The sequence below is a fragment of the Harmonia axyridis genome, chromosome 2, assembly GCF_914767665.1.
Source record: "Harmonia axyridis chromosome 2, icHarAxyr1.1, whole genome shotgun sequence".
Lineage (NCBI taxonomy): Eukaryota > Metazoa > Arthropoda > Insecta > Coleoptera > Coccinellidae > Harmonia > Harmonia axyridis.
In genome coordinates, this window is record NC_059502.1 from 23,068,040 (window position 1) to 23,094,140 (window position 26,101).

The following is a 26,101-nucleotide window of genomic DNA, read 5'->3' on the forward strand; positions in this document are numbered from 1 at the left end:
AGATGCCTATCGGGTTTTAATTAATGTATGTGATTAAAAACAACGGAAAAAAGATAGAAATGACAAGTATGACATTGCGGCGCTGCCACGAACTAAAACTAATATTTTCAATTTGGTCGAATTTCATTGCATTCAAAATTTGACGAGTGCATTCACCATGTTTTTAGACATCAGTAGGCATCTGAGATTAAGAATGCAGCGCCAAGGTGAGCAAACGTAGAACTATAAATGTTGACATTGGAGTATTTTGTTGTGTGTGTATTTGCGTTATTAGAGAGTTATTGCAACGCACAAATAAGCGATCTTTTATTACAGGATCTCTTATTTTGACATGTACGCATGCGCATTGAGTCAGATATTAAGGATTGTTTAAATCTAAATACAGGCCTCCCCAGGGGGATGAAACTCGTAGTACTAAATTGTAATAGATATTTATAATACAAGTGCAGAAGGCATTGATATTAATAATAATAATAATAATAATAAAGTTTATTGATCCTTTGTGACTGTTACAGTATAGGACAGGTCATAATTAATACAATTTCTAATACATAGGTATATAACAATTGACTAAAACAAAGGTATATATCACTCAACTTCACAAGACCACAATTCCAACGATCCATCGCTAAGATAATCAGCAGTCGAGTAATAACATTTATTCAACAATAATTTTTTCATTAAAATTTTGAATTTTATTTGATTTTCATTCTTGAAAGAGTCTGGTAAATGATTAAAGAGCTTTATGCTCTGATAAGACGGTGAACGTTCAAACCGGGAGGTTCTATGACTAGGTAGAGTTAAAACATTTGTGTTCCTTGTGGAATAACAATGAAAATCAGATAATTTTGTAGCAGAATTAAAATTTTTCTTCATATGAAGTAAGCATTTGAATATGTATATACAAGTCACTGTCATGATTTTATTCTCAATGAAATATGGTCGACAGGAGGATCGAGGATGTATATTGAAGATCATCCTTATTATTCTCTTCTGACATATCAGAACTCTGTTTAAATCTGATGAGCTTCCCCATGTCAAAATATTATATGCTATGTGAGGATAACTTAGAGAGTAATATACATCTAGAATAGACGTCAGTGGAAACAAATTTTTTATTTTATTTATAGCGAAAAAGGAAGAATTCAACTTTTTGCACACCATGTCAATATGATAAGACCATCTCATCCCATCGTCCATGTAGACTCCCAGAAATTTAGTCCACTCCCTTGATGTCAATGAGATGTCCCCACAAAACACAGAAATGCGCTCTCTGTTCCAAATTTTCAACCCGAAATGAATAAGAACAGTTTTTTCAACGTTAACCATTAACTTATTCATTCTACACCAATCAGTGAATAACCTGATTATATATGAGGTCGACTCCGTGAGCTCCTCAGGGCTCCGAGCCGTGACAAGTATCGAGGTATCATCTGCGAATAGTGTAATTTGGTCTGCGTCGATACAGACCGGTAAATCATTTATGAATAGTAAAAATAGCAATGGCCCCAGAACGGAGCCCTGAGGAACCCCCAGAACCACCTCACATTCATCCGAACTAGCACCATTCACTCTGACTTTCATAGTTCGACCAGTCATGTAACTTCTCAACCAATCCAAAAATATACCCCTGAATCCCAAATTATAACACTTACTCAACATGAAGGAGAAACACAATGAGTCAAAAGCTCTAGACAGATCAAAAAATAACCCCGCCACACACATACCCTCATCCAGACGTCTGTAGACAATTTCGACAAAAGAATATGCCGCTGTCTCAGTTGAACGTCCCGGTCTGAAGCCATGTTGAGAATCCGTGATTACATTGAATTTATTCAAAAACTCGAGTATTCTGTTGAACACAATCTTCTCAAATATCTTCGAAAAGTTAGTGAGAACTGATATAGGGCGATAATTTGCAATGTCCTGCGGATCACCTCTTTTATGAACAGGAGTGACCATACTTTTCTTTAAACAATCTGGAAACCTTCCCGTAGATACAGATAAATTTATTAAACTAGCAAAATGATCAGAAATGGATTCATTTATAGTCTTTAACAGTCTTGTAGAAATAAAATCTATACCTGTGCTTTTTTTATTGTTCAGCTTGTTAATTACATTCATAACTTCATTCTTCGAAACAGGATGGAAAAAGAAGTTTGAATTCAGCATTTTTGAAGTTGTACATGATGGAGACAGATGTTTACCAAAGTATTCATGTAGCTTCATTGATGTTATAGTAGAAAAATATTCAGCAAAAGATTTCGCAATTAAAGTTGCATCAGTACACAAATTTTCCCCCAGAAGTAAAGAGATTTCAGAATCCTTTGATTTAGTCCTCCCCGTTTCTAAGTTGACCAGATTCCAAACAGTTTTATTCTTTTGACTTGAATTTTCTATTAGTTTCGCATAATAATTGCTTTTTGTGTTATTGACTAATTGATTATATTCCTTTTTTGCAGATTTATATAATTGCAGGGAATTAAAACTTTTCAAGTTGGAATGTAACCAAAAAAGATTTTTCAAATGATGGCTACTCTCTCTAATTTCAGTCGTTATCCAACCTCTTGAATAATCCTTTTCACCACAGACGCGTTTAAGCGGACAACATTCCTCAAAAACGTATCTGATGGTATTCACAAAAGTCTGAAAACAAACATCAACATCAGACTCACCGTATATATCCGCAAATATTGTATCATGAATTGACATATTGAATGTATTCAGATTATTCTGAGAAATATCCCTTACATATTGTGTTTTCTTATCTACTTTTTTTTCAGCTGATACGTAATAGTAATCAAGCGAAATTACTTTATGATCGGCAAGATTTGCCTCGAAAACCCGCGTTTTACAGGATTTCAGATCAGTATTTGCCAATATATAGTCTATAAATGAACTAGAAGTTCTACCAGAAATATCGGTGAACACTCTAGTCGGTTCAAAGCATGTAATTTTAAAATCGAAACAATTTAGAAAATCAACAAAAAGATTTTTCGTTTTTGAATCAATTTTATTGATGTCAATGTTAAAGTCTCCACACAAGAACATTGAATCCACTCTATGAATGCACTGTTGTAAGACATACGTGAGTTTATCAAGGAATGGGAGAATATCATTCATTGGTGACCTGTATATACTAAAAACCCCTAATTTGAGGTTATTGACTATAATTTTTACTCCACATATCTCACAATTCATTTCTTCAGATAAATTGGACACATTAAAATCCGATGCTTTTAATCCATTTTTAACATATACTGCCGTGCCTCCGTTTCTGTGCGAAAGACGGCAAAAGTACGCGACTTGTACGTATCCTGGGAGAATCATCAGTTTGATATTCTCCTCTACACACCAATGTTCAACGATACTCAGGATATCAGGCTGTTCTTCCGCCAAGAAAACTTGAAGACTATTAATCTTGTTCGAAATACTCTGAATATTCAATTGTACAATTTTTAGGCTACTAGAATTTAATAAACTATCATTATTGGCTACTAACCCGGTGGTTTGGTCGGTCTGCGTTGAAAAAAATAACGTACACTTGCACGATTTGGCCAATTTGATGCTATAAGGGCCTTTTCGTATTCACTCGCTGGAATTGTGACCTTGAAAGAGGAGTAACTATCCGGAAACCGAGATTTTAATGATTCGCATTTCACTTTATTTGAAAAGTTTTTATTCAAAAATGACAACAAATCCTCCGCCTTAGTGTCCGGTTTTAAATTAGAGACATGAAGAAATTTCATCTTCTCAATTCCCTCCACTTTTGATGATCCAGAGAAATCACCGACTACTAATGGACGATTAAATTTTTGTTTCGGCCTTCTATATTTAACTTCCGTCCACTCATTTACTTTTGAATGTGATTGTTTGGTATTCTCAGATGAATCAACCGCTGCGATCGGTGAAATATTTTTCGTATCTTTGGCAGATGGCATTTTTGTACTCACGTGTTTACCCAGATCTCTCGTTACACCGCTCATATGAGAATTTTCAGTGACAATAATCTTCTCCTTGACAGGTTTATGTGCGTTTTTGATGGAAACATTTGCACTTTTTTGTTGGAAATTTCGTTGGCTTGTGTTGATTATTGTCGCTGGTGAAGCATTATTTTTATGCTGATCTTTCATCAATAAATTATTGTGATTCTTCAACGATTCAATTGCTATGGCCTGGTTTGCGATAATTGAATCTTTTTGTGTTAGAAGTTCTCTCAAATATTTAACTTCAATTTGTAAAATCTCTGTAGAGTTTTTTCCATTTTCAATATTTATATCACGGATTCCCTCCGAACCCAAACAAATGAGATCACTATGATTACTTTTTTCGCTGAATTTTTTACGAAAAGACAACAACGCATCATTTGTAACATGGTCCGGCAAAGTAGCACTGACCAACAAATCAATCAAATCATTTTTACGAAGTTTATTCAACTCGTTAATCACGACGTCTGTATTCTCTGACATCTTGAACTCGAATAAATATTATTATCGAATAAATAATATTCTTCCACGAGTTCAATGAATGGAATGAACGAGTGGTAGAATGAGCCTTCTGTACGAGTATTATACATTATTTTCTCTAATTCATTGCATTTTCATTGAAATTAATGAAAAATTTCCATAAATATAATTTAGTGATTTTTGCATTGAAAAATGTTGGTTGGCAGAACTAATTTCTTTAAGGCAAATTGATGAATTGACAGATAAAGCCGTGGCGGAAAGTTCGGAATACCAACATAGAATAATGAAATATAACCATGAAAACTGTGCGTTTCTGATATATTCTCGCACGATTTTGTTCTACAAGATGTGGAAGAATGAACGGAATAACCACAGAAATAGAGAAACAAATATTCCATGCGCCTACCTAGTAGATGTTCTAAGCAGATAACAGAGTAGCATCACAGACTAGTAATCTGTGGTATATGTCTAGCATAGTCATAGACATTAATAATTTTTCTATGTATGTATTCTAGCCATAGAGAATTATTTGTCTATGATTCTAGCGAAGACTAAGACCATAGACATAATGATGTCTTGACTACATAGACCTAATATCCATATGGATATTAGGTCTATGCTTGACTAGTAATCTGTGACCTGTGATTCTCTGTTTCTGTACTAATACCATGAAAGCATCGCTATAGTTTATCGATACACAATTAGCGAGTTCGGATATTTCAATGATCTGATAATTTATTATAAAATCATTAGACCGCTCGGATTGGTCGAACACGCTTAGCGCGTTTAGCAATATTATCCGACTTATCCGAGAGTCACGTGACCTTAGCAAGGGCGAAGAAATAGAGGGGGTGTACTAAGGGGAACTTACCCCCCCAAGATTTCCAAAATATAAAATTTCAGAATTCTCACAAAGACGAAAAACGAAAATTTTTCCATAAATGAACAATGGTTTCCAATGTATTCAATAAGTGGATCATCATCAATATCTTTAGGATTATCTCCTTTCAAGAATACATCCTGATCTAACGAGGGGACGAATTAATTCTAGTCTGACCGTCTCCAATAATTTCAATCGACGAAATCGTTCTTCTCCTTTTCATAAAACACATTAATATATTTTTCGATGTCAGTTCCGTCATCGTTCAACAAAACTGAAAGACGCACGCTCCTCTTGCACTCTGGTCACGTGACCCATCAACCGTTCACAGCTTAGAACCCTATATCTTCATCCAAGATGTCTTGTTTTTAAACATCTTATCTGCACCGGTGTTTATTACTCTATGATTCAATGCTAATTATTATGATTCAATGTCTATTATTATGTTTATTACTTTATGATGTAATGCAAAGAATTGTATTTCGAAGCATCAAGGCCTACTATTTTCAACATGTTCACCCTTCGTTTATTCATTGTCATTAACATCATGTCAAAATTTCAGTAAATTTTCATCAAAACATCCTTCAGATTTTTCATTTAATCAATTGAATTGGTACCATCAATCAATAACAAAAAGCGTACAATATGTCGATATGTCCGTGCAATTGCAAGTATCATAGGAGTATAGACATTAGAACTCCAAGGATGGTACCACTAAGTGCTTTCTATAAAAGGTACCTATATTCATCTTCCATAGCGAAATGTCTTACCTTCAGCTTTCAGGAGTTTTGCTTTTTATTCGGTCCGAGAGCGACTTCCTGTTGTGATCAAGAAAATAATGGAGGATTTAATGAAAAGGAGAGATGAATTTGCTAAACAATATGGTGAGGTATGTAGATATTGTGCTGATACCCACCGTTTTGATTGATGAAATGAAAATCCAAATATTTTCAAAATTTGGCATGTTACGAGTACATTTTCCTTGGAGAATAAATACTTATTTATGACATCATGAAGTCAAGTAGTTAATGTCAACTTTTTGGCGAGTCTTTCTCCAGCCAAATGTCGTACATGCGCCTCTCTCTTGGGATTACGGTATTTTCTCCCGAGATCGCTGGAGGACTCTTCAATTAGGCAATCCAGCGATCTTTGCCTTAGAAACCCTGTCTTAATGTCGTGGAGAGGTGACTCTGTTGCAACACGGCGCCTCCCTTAAACCCGCCGGGGCCGCATTAAAGTGTGGCGTGATGTCAATAACGACACCTCTCGGGGAGACAGAGTCATTACAACTCGATAAATATTTTCGCATTAAGTACCTATATAATATCAGTCTTGAGGAACTAAGTTATTACCACTTATTCACCAGCAACGTTTCGAGAAACATTTTATTCTCCTCAGGCTCACGTTATAAAGGCGTGAATATAAAATATCTAAATGAAGCAGCTGCAATAGTAAAATGAAAATACGATATTGGACATTATTAAAAATATCCTCCAAAAATACGAACTACCGGAAGAACAACTGCTCAACCTCTTTTTATGAATAATTAAAGTAATAAAAAAAATTGAATAATTCAAATTCAAAAAATGTATTTATTATTAATATTAATATATTTATTATTATATATTATATTTTATATTCTATGCACGTGATAATCTTCTATACTCTGATTACACCAAAAGCCATCTGTCATTATATTCTAATAAATTTATTATAAATTCAATATGAACTGAATTATTTAATTTTTTTGTGAAAATCTACAGTTTTTCAAATCGTTTTTCATTTTTAAAAAGCGACAGACAAATAGTGGTACCTCCTACTACTTTTTCCAGAATTGAAAAATTGTCTGAATGCCGTGAAATTAATTTCATATATTAACACACAGAAGTAAAAATCATTATTTACGTATTTATCCCTGGCTCGGTTGGTCGGTTGATCGGAAGATTCAGAAACCTGAATCAAGCTGAAGTCGCTATATTTTGACGATGCGAGAGAAAAGGTTGATAAAGTCGCGATGATCACTGATGTTATTATGTTCTTTCTTACAATTTCAACATTCCTCAATCTTTGCGAATTATATATATATAGTTCGTAAGGCATATTAACACTCGATTCTGGGATTAGTGGATACTAGTTGCGAAGAATCTTCAGCTTCCTCGGGGACTTACCCTATGTCCTACGTGAGCGACTAATGTTACGACGCGAGCGACGCCAATTTTATGTACTACGCGAGCGATGTGAGCAGCGCGACTTTTTTGTCCTACGTTGAAATTCTACAAACGCGACACGACGCGACATAAATATGGTTGGGTTGGGATTGTGCATTGCGGAAGATCAGTCCGTTGTCATACGCTTGTAGAGAAACAGTTATAATGAGGTGGTCAAGAAAACGTAAATTATTCATATGTGAAAATGTGGCTTTAAAAATGCTAATTGTAAGACGCAGAAAAATGGGAGGAAAGAGAAATCCAACAAATAAATGTTTTTTGGAACGAATGAATTTTGGAGAGTTTCACCACTTATATAAACAATTAAGGACTTCTCCAAATTTATTCCACAGTTATTGTAGATTGCTTCCTACAACATTTGACTATATAGTGAACATTTGACTATATATGATCAAAAAAAAAATCTAAGAAATACGTAAACCATTACTGAATTGAAATTTTTTTTTCAATCTGCATGGATACCTACGTATTACATATAAATAAGGTTTATTTATTATTACTCAATGATATATTAACCTCAACTATATTTATTTCCTTCAAATGGATATTTCTTCAGCATTAGTAATATAAGTTATGCGTAAATAAATGAAGTGGAATAATAAATGATGATTATTGGTGGGATTTCAAATAAATTATTTATTTCCATGAAACTAATATTTGTTTGACCATAGATCCAATAAATGATTCATTAACTATAATGCATTTTCGATAATATCAAATAAACACTTCTCTCAGTGTATGTAATACTATAGTTAATTTGTCAATCTCACTTGTTTCCCCCAGTTCATCGGCAATTCTACTCCATTCTCTATCCACCAACAGTCGATTATGATATCTTTTATCAGTCTTGTCCCAGAGTATACTGGAATTTCTAACAGCCAGTATTAAAACTTCGTTTAAATCATTCATTGAAGAGCGGTCGAAGTAAACCTGCCTGCATCAACAACCCTATGTCCTACGTGAGCGACTAATGTTACGACGCGAGCGACGCCAATTTTATGTACTACGCGAGCGATGTGAGCAGCGCGACTTTTTTTGTCCTACGTTGAAATCTACAAACGCGACACGACGCGACATAAATATGGTTGGGTTGGGATTGTGCATTGCGGAAGATCAGTCCGTTGTCATACGCTTGTAGAGAAACAGTTATAATGAGGTGGTCAAGAAAACGTAAATTATTCATATGTAAAAATGTGGCTTTAAAAATGCTAATTGTAAGACGCAGAAAAATGGGAAGAAAGAGAAATCCAACAAATAAATTTTTTTTGGAACGAATGAATTTTGGAGAGTTTCACCACTTATATAAACAATTAAGGACTTCTTCAAATTTATTCCACAGTTATTATAGATTGCTTCCTACAACATTTGACTATATAGTGAACATTTGACTATATAGAAACAACAAAAAAAAAAATCTAAGAAATACGTTAACCTTTACTGAATTGAAATATTGCATGGATACATATTACATATAAATAAGGTTTATTTATTATTACTCAATGATATATTAACCTCAACTATATTTATTTCCTTCAAATGGATATTTCTTCAGCATTCTCAATATAAGTTATGCGTAAATAAATGAAGTGTAATAATAAATGATGATTATTGGTGGGATTTCAAATAAATTATTTATTTCCATGAAACTAATATTTGTTTGACCATAGATCCAATAAATGATTCATTAACTATAATGCATTTTCGATAATATCAAATACACTTCTCTCAGTGTATTTAATACTATAGTTAATTCGTCAATCTTACTTGTTTCCCCTAGTTCATCGGCAATTCTACTCCATTCTCTATCCACCAACAGTCGATTATGATATCTTTTATCAGTCTTGTCCCAGAGTATACTGGAATTTCTAACAGCCAGTATTAAAACTTCGTTTAAATCATTCATTGTAGAGCGATCGAAGTAAACGTGCCTGCATCAACAAGAACTACTGAAGTTCGCGCGAATTCCGCTTGGAAATATCAAATAATTTGATCGCCGACAGAGCGCGAAATCACCTGAAACAGTTTTACGACCGATACGACTGCACGTAGGACAGCGCTATTATATTCCAAGGTTTGATATATCGCGTTTGGTCGCGTTGCTCTCATCGCTCGCAATAAATCGCTCACGTAGGACACAGCGCAAGAACTACTGAAGTTCGCGCGAATTCCGCTTGGAAATATCAAATAATTTGATCGCCGACAGAGCGCGAAATTTGCCTGAAACAGTTTTACGACCGATACGACTGCACGTAGGACAGCGCTATTATATTCCAAGGTTTGATAAATCGCGTTTGGTCGCGTTGCTCTCATCGCTCGCAATAAATCGCTCACGTAGGACACAGCGTTTAGTGGTTAGAGGTTAGAGCATCGGACTAGTTATTCGGAGGTTGAGGGTTCGAGTCCCGCTCGAGAAGGTACTTTTTCCAGAAATGGCAAAAAATGGACGAATGCCGTGAAATTTATTTCATACAACTTTTAATTAGGAAACCGTACAATTTAAGTAAACTTTCTTAGCTCTCTAAGATACCAAGTTCCGAAGTAATGAATGTTTTATTGAAGCTATATTTTGCAGAAGTAAATCAATGAATCACTCGAAAAACGCAAGAGATAGGAACAAGGAAGTTTCAATACATAAAAAATCAACAGGCTCCGACAAACCGAAAAAAGTAATGTTCTATTTGAAATATAGAAGTTGTTAGTACCTTTTGATATAAGCGGCAACATTGCAGTGCTGAAAATATTTTGGATCGTTATAGACAATTGGTTTCTACCCAAGAACCAAATTTTCAATAAAATCGTACCTTCCGTTCTCCGTAAAAGTGTCCTTCCCGGTATATCATTTTAGGTGACATGATTTTTCAATCTTCTCAACCTTTCAGCCTGTCCGAGAAGAACTGAAGAAGATTGTGGACGAGCTCGCAGCCTTAAAATACGAACTTCAGAGTAATAGAGAGCTAACACCCATCGTTTCCAATGACCCGGACGCCGAGATTTTCAACGATTTTTTGCAAAAGAGAAAAGTTGAGGACGGGCATACTTCTCCCTATAGTACGACCATTATGTTCGCCGAATCGTATTTATACCGCAGACTACGTATGGTATTCGAAAAAAAGTAGGTATTAGCATAGTATAAAGAATATATACCATGGTTTTAGTGACTGAATTGAATTTTGTATAAACCTAGTAGGTAAACCTACCGAAGCAGAGTTGACATATGCATTGACAGGTCCGTCGATAGCCAAACTGCCGCCCTAGGCAGAGACCCATTCTCTGCAGAATGCTAAAAATTAATATTGGATAATCGCGATCCAGAGCCTGCTCAAGCGTTTATTCCGCCTCGGCAAAATACAAATCGGAACCCTTTCAGGTTTGAGATTTTGTACTAAGCAAAAGAGTTGGGGAGTTTGGGGTGGATGTTGGTTTGGTGAATTTGTTTTCAAAGATTCAGTGTGGAAGTGTGAAGAACTCCACACATTTTCATAAAAAGTATTCAAGGAAAGAAAAAAATGTATTTTAAGTGTACCTAATTATTTTTGTGGATTCAAATTTTAATCCAAAAGATGATTTAGGATAAGTGGGATGTGATAAACAATAAACGTACTCAACTGAATTCTAATAATGATAAAATATATGAATTGAATTCAGGTTTCAGATCCTTCTGCTGAGTTCTGACTACATATGTATAACGCTCGAACGTTTCGTTTTTTTTTCTTTGATATGATTAAATTAAACAACCGGATGATGCGAATGAACAATTATTTCAAATTCGAATAGATGTTGCACATATTCACGATGCAAAGATGTTTAAGATTAGTTAATTTGATAAAAAAAATCATTAGTGAAATTCGTTTAGATCAAAAAAAAAATATTTAATTCGTTCTTCCAGTAATCCAGATGTCCCAAGAGAAGTAGATAATGCCGCCCTCCATTATTTGCCGCCCCATTAGAGTAGGCCCTGCAGTTTCAGGTTCCTAGCTCGTTTTCATTCCAGAAAAAGCTTGAAAATTTGTTTTTTTTTTTCGTTTTAGATTATCGAGTAAAACAATCGGATGATGCGGATGAACCATTATCTAATTCGAATGCGTCCACACCCAATACTAGTTAATTTGATTTAAAAAATGAATGAATATTATAAAATAATGGAATGTGATATGAAATAATAAAACTTCTTATATTTTTTAAGAAGGATCAGTTGGAAGTGATGAAATGGAATCGTTTTCTTATATTTTACATTCCATTCTGCGAAATCAACATTCCTATTAAGGAATTGAATAGAAAACAATCCAGAACCCCAAGTGGCAATAAAATTCGGCAACGTAAAGCGAACCCCGACAAGCCTGATGGAGTGCATGTGTTTTATTGGCGTCAATACTTCGTAAACAGCACTATGAGGGGATTACGCCACATTTGGATATTTATGAGTATAATGTATAATGCGGCACATTTGATGGTTATTGATGTTAATTAAATTTGTCGTTATTCCTTCCTATTGTTGCTGAGTGAATTCAATCTCATTTGGTACTTTAAATTTCTACACATGTCATTTTGGTTGATCAAGCTTGAAATGTCGCCCTTGAATTTTGCCGCCCTAGGCGACCGCCTACCCTGCCTACCCCCTAGCGACCTCCCTGATTGAGTCATTTATCTGTAGTAGAAATTGCTGAAATCTGTATAAAATCTATACATTAAATCATCTGTATATACAGGGTGTTTCATTGGTAAATGGATATACGTTAACCTGAGGTAGAGATACCTGAGGTCTAATCTTCCCCATAGCCGAGATACAAGGTGGTCCATGACAATTCACCAATATTTTTAATTCCTTACAACTTTTGAACCACCCTGTATATTTGAATGATATTTGGAACGTACAATTCACTCCAGTAGGTCCATCGATTAATCTTTAAACTAATTAAAAAAATCAGCTCCATATTAGAAAAATATTAGAGTTTTCACAAGCTGAGATTCAACGAAATATACAGTAGAATACTGGAATTTGATGAAAATATTCGGAAAGAGCAGAAATTTTTCAAAGGGATCAAATTGCTCTTTCCGAATATTTTCATCGAATTCCAATATTCCACTATACAGAGTGTTGGAATCTCTGCTTGTGAAAACTCCAATATTTTTCTAATACGTATCTGATTTTTTAATTAGTTTAAAGATTAATCGATGGACCTAATGGAGTGAATTGTGCATTCCAAATATCATTCAAATGTACTGGGTGATGCAAAAGCTATGAGGAATTGAAAATATAGGTGAATTCATGAACGACCTTGTATTTCAGCTATGGGAAAGATTAGACCTATCATATATAAGTTTTTTCGACTCGTCTAGGGTAGCTATAATAACTGAGATTAACGTATATGTACATTTACCAATGAAACACCCTGTATGTATAACTCATGTTTCGATGAACCCATAAAATGAAGATATATTCTTCTAAAAATAATTAATTGATTATAATACTTACAGAAAAATACTGAAGGATTACGACTTCTTCAAAAAAATCAAAGAAGACGCTTTTGAGGAAGCCACACCTATAATGCGTGAATTGGCTATTCACATGGAAGAAGGTTGCGAATGTATATCCGATAAAGATGCCATATTTGATCTGATGAAAGTGAGTATATAATCTTGAAACTTGTGCAAAAAGGGTTTCAAATAAGGGATGCCTTTCTTACTGGCCATGTAAGTCGTTATGAAGTTATGAATATTCTTGAAAGGATTACTTATAATACAGGGTTAGAACTATTTAGAGGGGCACTACAGGGATATCGAAAACCGTTAGAGATACATTGTGATATATTTTTGAATTCGTGATTTTTTTCTCTATAACCTCATAAGGAAGTCCAATATGGCGTCCATAAGAAAACAAATTGAATATCGCTTCTCTGAAACAATGGAAAACAGAAAAAATCTGACGGCGCCATTAGAATCTCTTTATTGGATGATAGCTACAAACCATTTCGACAATCTCGATTTTCAGTCTTTTCGAGATATCTTGGGAACCATTGGAGATATTTTAGATCTGTTTACACCAACGCACTAATCCCTAAATAACGCAACTTTTTCGTAACTTAAGTCAACCTGTGTTTCTAACGGTCTTCCATATCCCTGTACTGTCCCTCCAAATAGTTCTAACCCTGTATTATATTATTTAATTATGTTTTCAAGGTGTACACATTTGAATATTACAAGAGACAACTATCAACGTATTTACATCGATCTACTAAAGTAACGAGCTCTTTTAACATGGACAAACATTTAACACTCACTATATATGATGGTCCTCCAGATCATATACTATTTATTCAATCTTTGCTTTGTTAACCTAAAACTAATTTAGAATAGGCCATTCTAACTATCATATTGAGTAACTTTTCTGGAATTTACCTTGTGTTAGTGATAAATTTAGGTCTTTTTAATCTTTTCTTCTTTAGATAACACTCTGGGCAAATAAATACGATTTGGCAGTCAATAAAGGTGTCGAGCATGGAGTTCACCTCAATATGGCAAGGAAATTGGAGCCCAATGTTGTCTGCGATCATTCAGAAGCCATTTGGGAAGCTTTCCACAGCAACCAAGACAATGATTCCATCGGTAAGATGTACTGAAATATTGGCCTAATTCATTCAAAATTTTATCTTCTGCTTGTCTGTCACAACGTCGGTTTTTCCTAATCACGTTGCGACGAACGCCAGGTCGATACCTTCAAGCTAGATCGAATACCGAACGCTTGCTTGAAACACGTGAGTGGAGGAAAACCATCTTATCTAATCGACAGTCCTGTCGTTCTAAAGAACGTGTTGAAACTTCAATAGAAATAGAAATTATTTTATATCTAGTGGATATGCGTCTCTGAGTTATAAACGTAGGGCGCATATGTCATTTCCAGTAAGCAAATTTTGTCCCCAACATGAACTATCAAATTTGACATGAAGCGCGCGGAAATTAAAATCATATCAGTGATACGATATTTCACTCAATTCCATAGTCGAATAGGAATATACCTACTTAACTGCTCTATAAAAGTTAAGGAAGTTCAGGGCTTTTGAGTCTGTTTCGAAAGTTTTCATTTTTTCAGCAATTTTTAAATATGATAGATCTGAATGTTAACTCACTTATCTGAATTATTTTTTTGTTTCAGTTGAAAATTTATTTTTAGTATTTGTAGTATAGTATATCCAAAGTCACTTGAACTAGTCCATAAAATCGCTTGGCCATAGATGTCCCTTAGAAGTAGATACCGCGATATTCTAAATACCGGGGTTTATTTGAAAGTATTGTTAGGCAATAATTTCACTGGCCCCAAAGGAATTTCTGGAAATTTGAAAAACCCTTGTATAATAGAAATATTTAGCTTCCTCCAAGTGACTTTGGATATACTATACAAAATCAGTTCATTCAAAAAATTTAAAATATAAAGTTCAGTAAAGAGTATGGGTACCTCGAACATCAACCACAGCTTGACAACGCGTTTGCATACTTTCGATCAGATTGTTGAAGTAGCCTTGATCAATTTCTCTCCAGAGTTGTGTTGAAAGCCTTCTGAGTTCTTGATGCGTATGAGGAGGTGATTGGTGCAAATTTAAAGCTCTTTGTAGCTGATCCCAAGCGTGTTCAATGGAATTGAGGTCTGGCGACAGAGAGGGTAAAACCAAATGCGGAATATCGTGGATTTCCAGAGCTTTATCGACAATTCTCGCACGATGGGGTGACGCATAATCGTCCAAAAAGAAGAAATTTGGCCTATAATAGCAGTATGAAACAATGGAATAATGTTGTCATCAACTTGGTCTATGTAACTAACAATTCTGTACGCTCATTCAAAAATATGTCTTGCCTAACAGTAACTGTACCACCTCTGGAGGGACGGATGACTTTCCTGAACCAATATGCTATTTCTGGGCACCAGAGGATGGGTTCATACCCGAACACGCCGACTATCCAAAAACCGTCCATATCTCGACTCATCTATGAACAATGCAGACCTCCATTGATTGTTCCAATTCACGTGCTCATTGGTCCATTCCAATCGCAGTCGCATATGATTTTGAGTTAATGGAATCCTTTTCAAAACCGTAGTGAATGTAGATTGTCTTCGACGAGCTGTTTCAATCGAAACCGAAACACCAGAAGCGTTCAAAAGCCGCTGTTGCATGATTCGACATGTAAACAAAGGCTCTCTACGTGTAGACACAATCAAAAACCGATCTTGAGAATCAATGGCAGATCTTGGGCGACCACTTCTTGGTCTCAACTACGCTTTCACCAACTTGAAAGAAATTCGCAACATCTCTGTGATTAGCCCTATCGACTTAATCCGCAATGAGTTTAGGTCAAGGCATCATTGCAAAACAAATTTTCAGATTTTAAATCATATACAGAAAATAAGAAATATTCTGCTCACGAAAAATTTGACAATTAGGAAAAATATCGATTTCCAAATTTTCAAATTCTCATATTTAATCGGGAATCATTCAAATAAATATATTTCATTTAATATAATATACATTCATAACGATATAGTCAAATTGTGGATTTGAAAATATATCACAATCCGACAACTTATAACCATGTTGGGGACATGTAAAAACTGCGTGTACTCCCTCTATCTATGTTTAGTACTCTATGGTACGAATCGAGGTATTGAGGGTTAAGGTGACGCTACATCTGTTGAAGTTTGGGAAATGGATAGAAACGAGGTTCGGTTCGTGTATTCATAAAACACTGTTATTGATGTATTATTCCGGTCTGAATTTCATTTGGTTCTTCAGATAAGCCTAATGATTAACCTTTTGGCGAGTTTTTCTTGAAACAAATGTCTTAGGTACGCCCTGCCCAAGACATTCTCTCACACCATCGTGGAGAGGTGACTCTGCCGCAACGTGGCGAACCTCGTAAATCCGCCGGAGCGGCACTAGAGTGTGGCGCGACACCCATACCGCCACCTTTCGGGCAGACGAGTCACTTCAACAGACTTTCACTAATTCTTGCTTAATTTTCAGCTTACGTTCTGGACAATGCTGGATACGAACTATTCTGCGACCTTTGCCTTTCGGACATGCTCATCACCAAAGGACTCACCTCGCACGTGACTTTCCACGCTAAAGCCATGCCATGTTACGTGTCCGACGTGACCTTGAACGACGTGAATTGGATGATACAAACCCTGAAGAAGCACATCGATCCCCATCTGCGTTGTCTCGGACAACGATGGGATGACTACGTGGCCAACAAGACCTGGGAGTTTCACGATAACCCGTTCTGGCACTACCCCCTCGATTACACCCACATGCAGGCCTACGCCCCAGAGCTGCACAACCAGCTGGCCTCGGCCAACCTGATCATCTTCAAGGGAGACCTCAACTATCGGAAGCTGTTCGGCGACATCAATTGGGATCCCAACACTCCCGTAGATCAGGGTCTCAGGGGCTTTTTACCGGCCAAACTGTGCGTATTGAGAACGGTGAAGTTCGGCGTCGTTTGTGGGATCCCGGACGAGGTGGCCGACAAGTGTATGAAAGCCGACGTAAATTGGAAAGAATCCGGTAAATATTAATTCTGTACTAATGCAAGAGCAATCAACAAACAATGAAAGAAAAATTGTGTAGGAAAAATTGTGAGTGATTTTTCTTCATTTCCTTTCTCAACCCGTATTGGGCCAATTGAAAAGTCCCCGGTCTGATGCACAGATGGCGGTGCTAGTATTAAATCCATATGATGCATAAAAAACCTGGTGTGTCTACTTATACCTGTAAAACTTTCAGACTAAACGGGAGATTTTTCTGATTTATACCTACTTGATTTCGAAGGATCGCGTTTTTTTCAGATACATCGTTTACATTTGACATTTCTCTCAATTATCGACTCCTGTGAACCAAGGGCGTAGATCTTTTTGTTCTTGGGGGGAGGAAAATCGAAAAAAAATTTTGATGATAACTTTTACTCATATCAGTAATGTTAAAAAAAGAAGTTTGATAATGAAGTTTGAACCAAATTACTCGAAATAATTTTTTTTATTACTAATTCGGTTGTTCTTACCTTATACTGGGGGTTCTCAAATTAGAGTTATGAAGGAAAATGAGAAGTTACTCGGATAATTTCGAGAAAAAAAAGTTTCATGAATATGAGCACACAAACGCTTTGCTTTCAATATACAGGTTGTTTCTAGTGTGTCGTACTTTTTGTGATGCTTATATCAGTTTATCAAATATTTATTAATCTTCGCTACAGATTGGGTAAATAGATACCAAAACTTATAATTAATGCATTCATTAGAGCTTACTAGCTGGATCTTTATAATAATTTTGATTTTCCTGAGGATTACTAGGGATTTTTTCTCGGAATCGATAGCAGATACGACAAAACTATAACAAACCAAAAAGTGTAGTACTGGACCAGAGATTTTTCTACATTTTTCTAAACTAACAGCCATTCACCAAAATATAGTTTTGGAGGAGGGAAGCAGGCATCCTTTCAGAAAAAATATCACTCTGTAGATTTGCATTCAAAATTAGCATATCACATGGTGAAAACTCAAAACTGGAATATCTATGGCAAATTAAAATTAAATATCTTGTGAAAGGAAGGTTATACGAGAAAAAACTTAAACTTTAACACGTGTATCCCAAAACAAAATGTTTGGGGACTCATATTATAGGACTTTTTTTCTTAAAATGATCCGGAAATCATTTTCATTTGTATCTCCAATTTAGGAACACCGTGCAATTACCCCCAGTATCCCCCCATTTCTACGCTCTTGTCGTGAACTTTGAGTATAGAACAATAATATTTTATATCCTATGGTCTGTCATTATATTCCATTCATTTGAGTAAAAATTCGATATGAACTGAATTGTAATTTATTGTGAATGTTTGCAGTGTCTAAAATCAGTATTTCCTTTTTAAACGGCACCTGGCAGATAGCGGGAATTCGAAAATTTTTGAAGAGCGCCCCCTTACAGATCTCTGGTGAAGCAGAACACCAAAGCAACAGGTGGGTCTCTCAAAAAGTCTGAAACAAAATCGAATCAGTAAACACACCAGGTATTCTATGCATTTTAGTTAGTACCAACCTTCAAACAATACGTGTCAAAATTTGATAGCAGTCCGACCATTAGTTTGTGAGATATTGCGTTGTGAGTGTAGCTACTTTTGTTATTTGAAAACAGGTGAAAAAAAAAAAAAGAATTTCGTGTGCTGATAAAATATTGCTTTCGGAAGGGAAAAAATACAGTTGAAACGAAATCATGGTTTGATGAAGAGTTTCCGGGGTCTGCACTAGAAAAATCAACCATCATTGATTGGTATGCTAAGTTTAAACGTGATGAAATGAGCACCGAAGACGACGAACGTAGTAGACGCCCAAATGAGGCTGTCACCGAAAAAATTTACAAAATAATTTTGAATGACCGTAAAGTGAAGTTGATCGAGATAGCATCCATTGTGAAGATATCATCTGAACGTGTACCTCATATCATTGATGAATATTTGTACATGAGAAAGCTGTGCGGAAAATGGTTGCCGCGCGAGCTCACAATCGATCAAAAGCAACAATGTGTGAATGATTCTGATCAGTGTTTGAAGATGTTTAAGTGCAATAAATCTGAATATTTGGCTCCATCATTTCACTCCGGAGTCCAATCGACAGTCAGCTGAGATGACTGCATACGATGAACCGAATCCAAAGCGAGGAAAAACATAACAGGCAATGTTATGACATTATTCTGGGATGCGCAAGGTATAATATTCATTGATTACCTCCAAAAGGGCCAGACCATCAACAGCGATTATTATATTACGTTATTGGATCGTTTAAAGGATGAAATCGTTAGAAAACGGCCCCATATGAAGAAAAAAAAGTTGATGTTTCATCAGCGCCGTATCACAAATCAATGAAAACAATGGCAAAATTGCATGAATTGTCCTTCGAATTGATTCTGCATCCACCGTATTCGCAAGATCTGACCCCCAGCGACTTTTTCCTGTACTCAGCCTTAAAAGAATGCTCGCTGGAAAGAAATTTAGCGCCAATGAAGAAGTAATCGCCGAAACTGGGGCCTATTTTGAAGCGAAAGACAAATCGTTCAACAAAAATGTTATCGAAAAGTTAGAAGATCGCTATAGTCGGTGTATCGCCCTCGAAGGCAACTATGTTGAAAATAAAATCGAATTTTGCCAAAGAAATGTGTTTTGCTATGGTAGACCGGGGACACTCCTATTGGCCTGTTATTTATTCACTCCTGGATATAGATCCCTCTCAAACATATCCATGCCTCCCTATCTTCTGCCTCGATCACCTAATTGTTTTCAGCCACTTTCCTTGCATCGTCAACCCATCGTTTCTATGGACGCCCTACGCTTCTTTTAATTTGTCTTGGTCTCCCTACGGTCGTTTTATAAGCCAAACTGCTTCCAGTCATTTTTAGCCACATGACCAGCCTAATTCCACTTCATCTCAGCCACGTCCTTAATCACGCCCCTATAGAGACCTGACTAAAGCTTAAGCCAGTGAGTTCAGAATAGCACAAAGAGCCATGGAACGCCACATGTTGGTAACAAAATTAGAAATGAGAATATGATAATGCAAACCAAGGTTGGTTTGCCCAACATGCGGCGTTGCATGGCTCTTCATGTTATTCTGAACTAATTGGCGTAATCTTTAGTCAACCTTATCGTTGCCTGAGGGACTAGTAAACAGCAAGTGATTGCTAATGTTATGCCATGTTACTGTCGTCATAGGAAGGTTATATGACGGTACCGCTTTGTGGCAAATTATAGCTTGTAGGTGGTCCAAAGCTCTTCATTTAATTTCCCAGTTAGGTGACAACAATTGACTTCAGGGCGTAAAGTATCGCAAGCTATTATTTTTACCTTAAATTCACCATAATTCATGAGTTCCTCCGTGTCGTGGAAGAGACGGCCTTTGATGGCTTTTTACGATCCGCAGAGCTACGATGGAAGAATTCTAGAGCTGCTTTCCATTCAGCTTTTTCCGTAACCCTGGACATGACCCTTCGTCAGGTTTCAGTTTCCCGGGCCAGGAAGCATCTGGATTCTGCGGTGGGCAGAAGTTGATTCAACTCTCCTGATAGATGAATCCTTAAGGATTTTCTACCCGCTACTCTTATTATTGTTATTATTATTACTGAATCGGGGTCGTTGAGGCTCTGTAAGACTTCCGGCGATTCCCACCAAATTAAGCCGACGACATCCTTAGGTGCCTGTTACTTCGTGAGTATCCAGAACTGACTTTCCCATATGAGTGGTTCTTAGGCCAGTCAACCCCAGACATTTGCACACTATGTGTTCGGCTGTTTCTATCTCCTTTCCGCAAAGCCTGTAAATTTCATCTGCTGACTTACCCATGCTGTATAAAAAGTATTTGCACCGACAGTGTCCTGTCAGCAGTCCCACCATTACCCAAAACCCAGCTCGTGATAACTTCAAGAGCTACCAGATTTTCAATTTGGATCTTAAATATAATTCCTATTTCTTTGTTGACCCTAAACAGAACCTCGCAGTTTGTGACGTGCTTTGTCCACGGTATTCTTAAAATTCTCTTATAGACCCACATTTCGGTTGATTGCACCCTTCTTATGATTACGGTGTTCAAGGTCCAGGTCTCCATTTTGTAAAGTAATATCGAAGAAACGTAACATCTTGCCAATCTGATCCTGAGGTCTAATTTTAAGTCTCTTATACGTAGTATTCTTCTGGGATCATTGAAATTTGACCAAGCTTTTTCTGTCCTGTTACTTATTTAAGAAATAACGATTTTCAAATTATCGTCTGCGCATGCGCGAAGGTTGGTCGCCAATTGACAGATCTCCTCTTTTGGCGACATCTTCACATTTTGAGGAAGGTTCAAGAATTTTTTGGCGATATGTGTATTTTGGGCTTCTAGTTGACCAAAACACAGTCACTAATATTCCTGTTAAGTAGTATGGAATTCTGGGCGATGTTGAAAATTCCGTTGAACACTCAGTTGAGAAGAACATCGGAATGATACGTCTACCACATCCCACTATGTAATTATAAAGCTATCAGCCAAAAAAATATTACTATATTCATGTTCACGTTGGAACACTAACATATAACTAACTAGTTTATAATTATATCTAAACTTATGCAATCAAAAGTTTCTAATCGATCAAATTATATGGACAATATATGTGGAACTATACTTGCGTCTTCTTTGCTCCCAAATTTTCAACCCAGTTTTTCTGCATTCACATGCTTTCCGACACCCCTTCTTACATTTACAAGGAATGAGTTTTAACAGGTTTTAAGGGTTTATGGAGCTGGGGGCTCGAGTAACATGAATTAGGCTATTTTTATTACATTTTATTTATATCCATATTCCATACCACTACTAAACCTGTGATAGGTTTGGAAAGAAGCGATAAATACATATAACACATATTTCGGTTGTTACAAATATCACCTCGAAATTATGATTGAATATAAGAAGACTATCGAAATCTCTACTTATGTAGAGATTAGCCTTCATGTATATTATGTAGGCTTGTTTAATCGATCGTCTAGAGGTACGATTCGATTACCTGCCCTTTTCACTTCTTCTCCTTGACTTTGTTCGGGTTTGTAATAATTAAACTCTTTTTAATTATATACATATATTTACAAAGCCACACTTCAGTACAAACACAGAAGATATGATACTGAATTTCGTCTTTAACTCGAGTGTTCATTACTCGAAGCGTCTTTAAATATCACGTCTTCGTCTTTAATTCTAATTTCGGTCGTCTCGTCTTAACTCGTTCGCGACTCGTCTTGTTCTAGTCCGCGAACCGTCTTTACGTCTTCACGCCGTACGTCTCAAGTCTCGACCGACCGAACTTGCCCTTGACTCGACTTAGACTTAACTTGCCCTGTCCACTGGCTGCATAGATAACAGAGAAGTACGGCTGGAACTTACTGACCTCCCCTGAATATCGACTTCCCTTCTTCCGGCTTGGCCACAACCTTAGCACCACTCCGATATCGGGGGAAAGTAACAAGTACCACCCCTTAGTCCAATAAGAGTTTTGCCGTACCGCCAAAAATGCTCTTCGGGGATTCCTGGAAATCGAATATTCTCGAAGGAGTAGAACCTGATGTACACAGATGTGACACATCTTTCCTAACCCCAGTAAATCAACATTTACAATCGAGTAATCGACCCGACATGTCTTCGACATCTCGAAGAATTAACACTTCCTTTGACCTTTTCACAAAAAGCAATTCGTTCCCTGTAAATCCATTGAAACTGCCATGCCCTCGACGCTTGAAGAAACTAATAGGTCTCCAAGCATCCTGTTGCCATCTCAATTATTTACAGGGAACAATAACTGGATCCTACATACATCTGATTTTTTCGCCTATTTTCAGGTAACTACGGAGTGATACAGTATTGCGATACAATTTACGTCGAACCGCAACTAGAAGAAATGGTGTTCCCACCAGACCCCGGTGCAGAGGGCACAGCAGGTGCGGGCGCAACCAGAGAAGCGGAGGAAGGAGATGGTGACGAAGAGGGACCGTCGCCTGAAGTGGAGGGTGCAGGAGACTTAGGCCAGGCAGAGGAAGCGGGTAAGGTGAGTTAATAGTGAAAAACTAATATATGGAAGAGTAAGTTAACTTTTTCAATAGGAGGAGGAGAAGCCTCAAGAGGAGACGACATAGCTCGTGTAGTGGCGGGGATGGTTGGACACACTGCCCAAGAAGTGGACAATGAATGGGGCGAGGAGAACCCACCGGATTCGTTTCAAGAAGCAACGGGAGGAGCGGGTGGTTCTGGAGGTCCTTCGTCTATTAAAGATGGTAAAGGAAAAGCAGAACAAGGAGAACAATCGAAATCAACAGATCGAGAACAAAATAAACTAGGTGATTTCTATCTTCATTTTCGAACGATCGTTACCCGGAATTTTGCTTTCCTAATAATTTCGAAACTAACGATTCGATCGAGATGAAATTATGCTTGTAGATGTTAAATAACGAATTCAAGCTTCATGAAATTCCATTTTGGTCGCATAACCTAAAAAAAATAAAATAAAATATTACCTAAAAAATACCTAAAAAAATATTATTTACGTGACCGCATAAACAACGGACTTAAGATTTTGGGTGTAGGTATACCGGGTGTCCCAAGTTATCGAATACAGGCAATATCTAGCTTATTTGACAAGATAATAAAAAAATTAAAAATTGCTTTGAATAACATCAAAGTACCTTCCCAATGATGTATAAAAAAAGTTCTTCATTTAGATGCAATTTTATTGTTGTCTTTTCTTTGTAGAGCTAACTCATTGCTTTTTCTCCCCAATGGGGCAACTGTACAGGGTGGGCAAATAAGCGAGGTAAGCGGCTATATCTCAAGATCTACTCATCGTAGAGACTTGCGGTAAAAAATTTTAACACTAAAGTGTACGAGAAAACACACTGGAAATTGTTCTGAAGTTCATACCTCTTCCGCTAGGGGGCGTAATAGCTACCGTCGAGTAGAAAAATGAATTTCACTCGAAAATGTTTCATATGAAGTTGAAGAAAAAATATAATCACTGTAATCCTTCGAAAATTCTCTATCTTTTTAAATTGTCACTCTCGATTTTACGACATCAAATAAGGGTAGGTGAAAGGGAGAAATCTGACTGATTGAAATGCTTGTAAATTCAGTTTGGCTCGACATTTTCGAGCAAATTAGATCTCGTCTGAAAGATAATATCTTGTTGATTGAGGACAAAATATACTCATGATAAATTTGTTTTTGCTACTTTCGATAGGGGGCGCTAAGTCAAGTTCATTGTTTTGTTCATTTTACTCCGAAATTTCAAATGTAATGATAGGATTTTCTTAACCGAAACAGAAATTACATCAAATTTGCATGAAAAAACCTGAAGTTCGCAAAGCGATAGTTTCAGGCGTTCTGAAGTTAAGGCCGAAAGAAGATATTGTTCAACTGATGCACTGCGAAAAACCAAATTGTGTCTTTAAGTTCTGACAGAAACAAAAATCCCATCAAATTTGTATGAAAAAACCAATAGGTCGCAAAGCGATAGCTTCAGGCGTTCTGGAGTTATCGCCGGAAAAAGATATTCTTCAACTGATGCACTGAAAAACTAAATTGTGTCTTCTTTCGGCCATAACTCCAGAACGCCTAAAGCTATCGCCTTGCAACCTTTTGGTTTTTTCATACAAATTTGATGGGATTTCTGTTTCTGTCAGAACTTAAAGACACAATTTGGTTTTTTGCAGTGCATCAGTTGAATAATATCTTAATTCGCCCATAACTTCAGAACGCCTGAAACTATCGCTTTGCGAACTTCAGGTTTTTTCATGCAAGTTTGATGGAACTTCTGTTTCTGTTAAGAAAATCCTATCATTACATTTGAAATTTCGGAGTAAAATGGACAAAACAATGAACTTCTGACTAAGCGCCCCATATAGAAAACAGCAAAAACAAATTTATCATGAGTATATTTCGCCCTCAATCAACAAGATATTTTCTTTCAGACGGATCTAATTTGCTCAAAAATCTTGAGCCAAACTGAAGTTAAAGGCGTTTCAATCAATCAGATTTCTCCCTTTCACCTATTCTTATTTGATGTCGTAAAAGCGAAAATGACAATTCAAAAAGATAGAGAATTTTCCAATGATTACAATGATGATATTTTTTCTTCAACTTAATTTGAAACATTTTCGAGTAAAATTCATTTTTCTACTCGACGGTAGCTATTTCGTCCCCTAGCGGTAGAGTTATGAACTTCAAAACAATTTCCAGTGTGTTTTCTTGTACACTTTAGTGATGAAAATTTTTACCGCAAGTCTCTACGATGAGTGGATCCTGAGGAATAGCCGCTTACCTCGTTTATTTGCCCACCCTGTACAGATCAGGCGGGGCACTGCCACCCTGGAAACTTAAATGAATGAAACACTGGAGTGATTTGTCCAGGAATCAAATGCTCAAATATATGAAAATAAAAAACTAGAACCACTGCAAATTTTAACTATTTTTTTTTCAATTTCACAGATAGTGGAAGTGATGCTTTCTCGAAAGACGACGTCGGATCATCCAAAACGGAAGCAAGCGCACCCGAGGGAGCGGAAATAGGGGTATTGATGGCAGATAGTCAAAAGAATAATGACAACAGACCAATTACGACTACTTTAACTGGAGTTGTACTTGCCGCAGAGAGAGAACAGAAAGTGAGGGAACCTGGCAGTCCGAGCGAAGTGAGCGTGGATCATTCTCCAGAAGTTGATGGAGACGAAGTGCCAGAATAACCTTGAATGAACAGATATCTATTCATTGAAAAATAAAATATCGTTTCTCTAATTCTGTGGTTATTCCGTTCATTCTTCCACATCTTGTAGAACAAAATCGTGCGAGAATATATCAGAAACGCACAGTTTTCATGGTTATATTTTATTATTCTATGTTGGTACTCCGAACTTTCCGCCACGGCTTTATCTGTCAATTCATCAATTTGCCTTAAAGAAATCAGTTCTGTCAACCAACATTT

At 36.6% G+C, this 26,101-nt stretch overlaps 1 protein-coding gene across 4 annotated transcripts; it reads left to right on the forward strand.

Moving 5' to 3' along the window:
• The first annotated feature begins 5,861 nt into the window (after positions 1–5,861).
• LOC123672469 (damage-control phosphatase ARMT1-like) lies at positions 5,862–25,911 on the forward strand. 4 transcript variants are annotated; one of them, XM_045606564.1, is made up of 9 exons: positions 5,862–6,080; positions 6,130–6,235; positions 10,454–10,686; positions 13,050–13,197; positions 14,018–14,177; positions 16,586–17,128; positions 22,971–23,171; positions 23,232–23,465; positions 25,609–25,911. In XM_045606564.1, the coding sequence occupies exons 1-9, from the start codon at positions 5,992–5,994 to the stop codon at positions 25,860–25,862; spliced, it is 1,968 nt and encodes a 655-aa protein (XP_045462520.1). In that variant the 5' UTR covers positions 5,862–5,991; the 3' UTR covers positions 25,863–25,911. The 4 variants fall into 4 exon arrangements, with proteins under 4 accessions (XP_045462520.1, XP_045462522.1, XP_045462521.1 ...); XM_045606565.1 differs by having other exon boundaries at positions 5,922–6,080; positions 6,130–6,230; XM_045606566.1 differs by lacking the exon at positions 25,609–25,911 and having other exon boundaries at positions 22,971–23,176; positions 23,232–23,457.
• Positions 25,912–26,101: the final 190 nt, after the last annotated feature.

What these genes read in the sequence shown, in the direction of transcription:
- LOC123672469 (XM_045606564.1), top strand. Translation starts at nt 5,992, where the DNA reads ATGTCGATATGTCCGTGCAATTGCAAGTATCATAGGAGTATAGACATT. An exon ending in CCATATTTGATCTGATGAAA is followed by an intron (nt 13,198 to 14,017) that starts GTGAGTATATAA and finishes TTTCTTCTTTAG; the next exon opens with ATAACACTCTGGGCAAATAA. An exon ending in CCAAGACAATGATTCCATCG is followed by an intron (nt 14,178 to 16,585) that starts GTAAGATGTACT and finishes CTTAATTTTCAG; the next exon opens with CTTACGTTCTGGACAATGCT.